General features: G+C 41.2%; 1 protein-coding gene across 1 annotated transcript in view; it reads right to left on the reverse strand.

Annotated features, from left to right (window-relative positions):
- Window positions 1-4,094, reverse strand: part of SFMBT1 (Scm-like with four mbt domains 1) — a 115,245-nt gene that overhangs the window by 22,641 nt on the left and 88,510 nt on the right. Inside the window, exons 9-10 of the mRNA XM_015570991.1 lie at window positions 3,264-3,414; window positions 661-743 (exon numbers count right to left, since the gene is read on the reverse strand). Of these exons, the coding sequence (XP_015426477.1) occupies window positions 661-743; window positions 3,264-3,414 (234 nt within the window). The remainder of the gene's footprint in view (window positions 1-660; window positions 744-3,263; window positions 3,415-4,094) is intronic.

Here is a 4,094-nt window from a genome sequence, read left to right on the forward strand (position 1 = left end):
TTTAGGAACTGCTGTCACCTCAGAGATAAGCATTTCTGCTTTTCTTTTTTAAAATATATTTTATTGATTTTTTTTACAGAGAGGAAGGGAAAGGGATAGTTAGAAACATTGATCAGCTGCCTCCTGCACACCCCCTACTGGGGATCCAAGGTACATGCCCTTGACCGGAATCGAACCTGGGTCCGACCCTTCAGTCTGCAGGCCGACGCTCTATCCACTGAGCCAAACCGGTTAGGCTGAGAACTGTTGTTTTATGTTCTAAGCTTTTTACTGCTGTTTTGGTTTGTAAGCCATGTGCATGGTTTTATTTTGATAAATAAATTATTTATTATGTTAAAAATATAATTATTTTGATAGAGTAGTTTTAAATAAGTTTAACAATTTTTTCCACTTAATATTTTTTCATATTATTGAACCATCAAAAATCATTATGAACTACAATTTTAAATTCTTATTTCAGTTAATAAAAAATAAAACTGATAAACTTTAAATAATTAACAAATTAGCTTCTGCAGTGAATGGATTTTTCCTTGGACCATTTGATTACAATCAACGAGATGCTCATTGGGGTTGAGTGGGAGGGTTGACTTCAGAGTACTCATCACAAAAAGCACAGGCAGCAGTGGCTGCGAGGGGTCGAGAGGTCGTCCGGGTTCTCACCTCAGGGAAGCACCTCTGGGGAGCAGCTTCAGCACCACACTGTTTGAGGTAGTGGGCCCAGTCAAAGTCCTGGCCGGGGTGGCCTAGGTAGAGACAAGAGAACAATGCCAGTCGGAGAAGATAAAGATCACATGATCTCACTCATTTGTGGAATAAAATGAACAGCATAAACTGATGAACAAAAATAGATACAAAGACAGAGAAGCACTGAACAGACAGTCAAACCTCAGAGGAAAGGCGGGGGAGGGGCTGGGGAGGTAAGAGATCAACCAAAGGACTTGCATACAAGCATAACCAATCGACATGGACACTGGGGCGATAGGGGCATGTCCTGGGGGGTGGGCGTGGCCGGGGAAAGGTTAATGAGGGAGAAAGGAGACCTATATAATACTTTAAATAATAATTACAAGCAAACAAACAAAAACAAGGATTCACATCACAAAAGCATGCCTGGCTTTATTGCTCTGCCAAATGTGCACCCCCAACTTCTAATTTTGCTAATTTGGGGACTCTAATCATTCTAGAGACAGGGGTAAAAACACTTTATAAATCCAAAGCATTGTTTGTTTATTTTATAAAACAGAGCAAATGTGGTCAAACTACATGACAATATAATTCTTTGGATAAATTTTTAATTTCAAATGAGGCATTTATTTTGAGCAATATTTTATATGATTAATTACTGGCAATTTACAAAAAAATGAGACAGTTGTAACTGGATTTGATTTGTACCAATAAATCCAATCTTATCATCACTCCTATTATGACTTAGGCTCTAAAGGAGACAGCAGTACTATGTAATCAGCTAAGACTTTTTTCTTTCATAAAGCTGTTTCCTTAAACATATCTTAGCTCCTATGAATATGATGTTCTTGACTATGATTCATGCCCTACAGAATTTCAATGCTCTTATAACCTGAATCATGAATTCATTTTAGAAGACAAGGTGAACTTGCCTCTCCACTTAAATCTACCAGGTTCTGGGTAGAAGTCTCTGCATCTGTGTGCAAGGAGCTGGGCTGCACCTGCTGTGTCTGAGGCCTCTAGGCTCTGCAGAGCTCACGGGTGCAAAGCAAGCTACTCAAGACTATGCCAATCCTACACCCAAACAGCCCCTGCAATCGCTTCTGCCCAACTGAGATTGGTATCATGTTCTACCTCTGCCTCCACCTCAATTCCTCACAGTAAATTATCTGCCATTTTCAATGAGATATTCCACTACTTTCCTTCTATTTACAAAGACAGTTGAGTTGTCTATAACAGTGCTGAAAGCCCATTAGGTTTAATCATGGGTTCTCCTTTTCACGAAAGTCAGCAGGCAGGATAAAGAACCTGGGATGCACAGAGCCTTCCTGAAAAACAAGAACTTGCCCTTGCAGATGTGCCCCTCACCTCATCCTCCCAGGCAGGCTCTCCCATTCTGTCCACTGATGAAGGAGGACCTGGGAGGCTGTCACTGTTCTCCCTCTTTCTCCTTGAAGGAAATGTGTTGTACCCCCTAGTGGTCTGAACAGTCTCCCTCTAAGATAAGGCCCAGATACCTAAAAGTCACCAATAATCTACCTCCGAGCTCTGGCTCTCACACTCTTAGAAAGAAAACTGAAGGGAAGGCAAAAGCTCTGAGCTTATGACTCCTGCTCGCACACTGGGCCCTCCCAGCCCCATGCTCCAGCAGTCAGCATTTAGCTGGCCTTCACCCTCATAAATCAGCTCTCAACAGCCACTGCACAAACTACCCCACCCTTCTGTGACCTCCCGACAGAAACAAGATGGAAGGAACTAAGGAACCACATGGAGCCCCAGGTTGTCATGAAGATGCATTTGTCACCGTGGACAGAACAGACTTCATTTAGAGCTTAACAATGTATAACTTTCAATTTACATTTCCCTACTATAATTTTAGCTTCTTTTTATGTTATAGGCATTTATATTTTATCATCCAGATATTCCAAGTTAAAAAATATTAAAAATTTCATTCAAGCTCAATGAAGTCATATTTATAAGTTTTGATTAAAGGGTCAAAGATTATATTTTGCAAAGCTGCAAACATCAGTACGTAAGTTGCTACTTTCCTATCTACTATCCCTCTATGTCCTACTCTTGACCATAAACCTCTCTCTGTACCTGAACAGTCAGTCTCCCTCTAAGATAAGGCCCAGACACCTAAAAATCACCAAGAATCTACCTCCGAGCTCTGGCTCTCACACTCTTCTCATAAGTCAGCTCTCAACAGCCACTGCACAAACTACCCCACCCTTCTGTGACCTCCCGACAGAAACAAGACGGAAGGAACTAAGGAGCCACATGGAACCCCAGGTTGTCATGAAGATGCATTTGTCAAGGTAGGACAGACAGGCTTCATTTAATGCATTTGTCACCGTGGACAGAACAGACTTCATTTAGAGCTTAACAATGTATAACTTTCAAGAATGTAAATATATGGATCCCAGGCCTTCACTTATACTTGTCCTGGGCTCCGAAATGTTAAGGAGAGGCTGGGGCATGAAGAGAGAAAGGGACAAGAGATCCAGGTAACGTATCTGATAAATCTCATTTCAAAGGAAAGTTCCTGATAACCAATTCAGAACAGAACGAATGAATACCAGGAGGGGGTGTGATGTGTAAACCATTCTTCAGACTCCACTGCACAGGGAAAATACCAGGACTGTCAACATGACACACAAAGGATCGCCTTGCATGATTCTCTGGTCGCAAATCATCCATTTCCACCAGAAAGTACTTCTCGTCAAAAACCTGTACATACAATTGATAAAATAAATGAATAGTTTTATGTGTATGTGCCCATGCACGCATGCATGTGCGTGCACACATGTACACACACACACACACACACACAAACATACACATATCATTTCCTTGGCACAACTGAACATGTTACAAAAGTTTATAGTTATGCTCTGGCCAGGTGGCTCGGTTGGTTGGAGCATTGTCCCATACACTAAAAAGGTTGCATGCTCAATTCTCAATTGCCTTACAACCAGGTTGCAGGCTCAATCCTGGTCGGGTGCATACAGAAGGCAACAATTTGATGTTTTTCTCTCTCTCTCTAAAAATCAATGAAAACATGTGCTTGGATGTGATTTAAAAAAAAGTTCTTAACTACAATGGGTATTAATACTACTACTTACACACTCAAATGTTTTCTGTGTCAGACACTATTTTAATTGAATGCTTTAATTAATCAGTTTTAATCTTCCTAACAATCTAACGAGGTAGGCACTATTATCAACTCCATTTTGCAGATAAAGAAACTAAGTTTAAAAACAGGTTAAGTCATGTGTCTCAGTAGTTAGAGCATTAGCCGGCACACCAAAGGGTCGAGGGTTTGATTCCCGGTCAGAAGCACATATCTGGGTCTCAGGTTTGTTCCCTGGCCCCAGTCAAGAAGCATGCGGCAGGCAACCAATTGATGT

Source organism: Myotis davidii, unplaced genomic scaffold, assembly GCF_000327345.1.
Source record: "Myotis davidii unplaced genomic scaffold, ASM32734v1 scaffold111, whole genome shotgun sequence".
Classification (NCBI taxonomy): Eukaryota; Metazoa; Chordata; class Mammalia; order Chiroptera; family Vespertilionidae; genus Myotis; species Myotis davidii.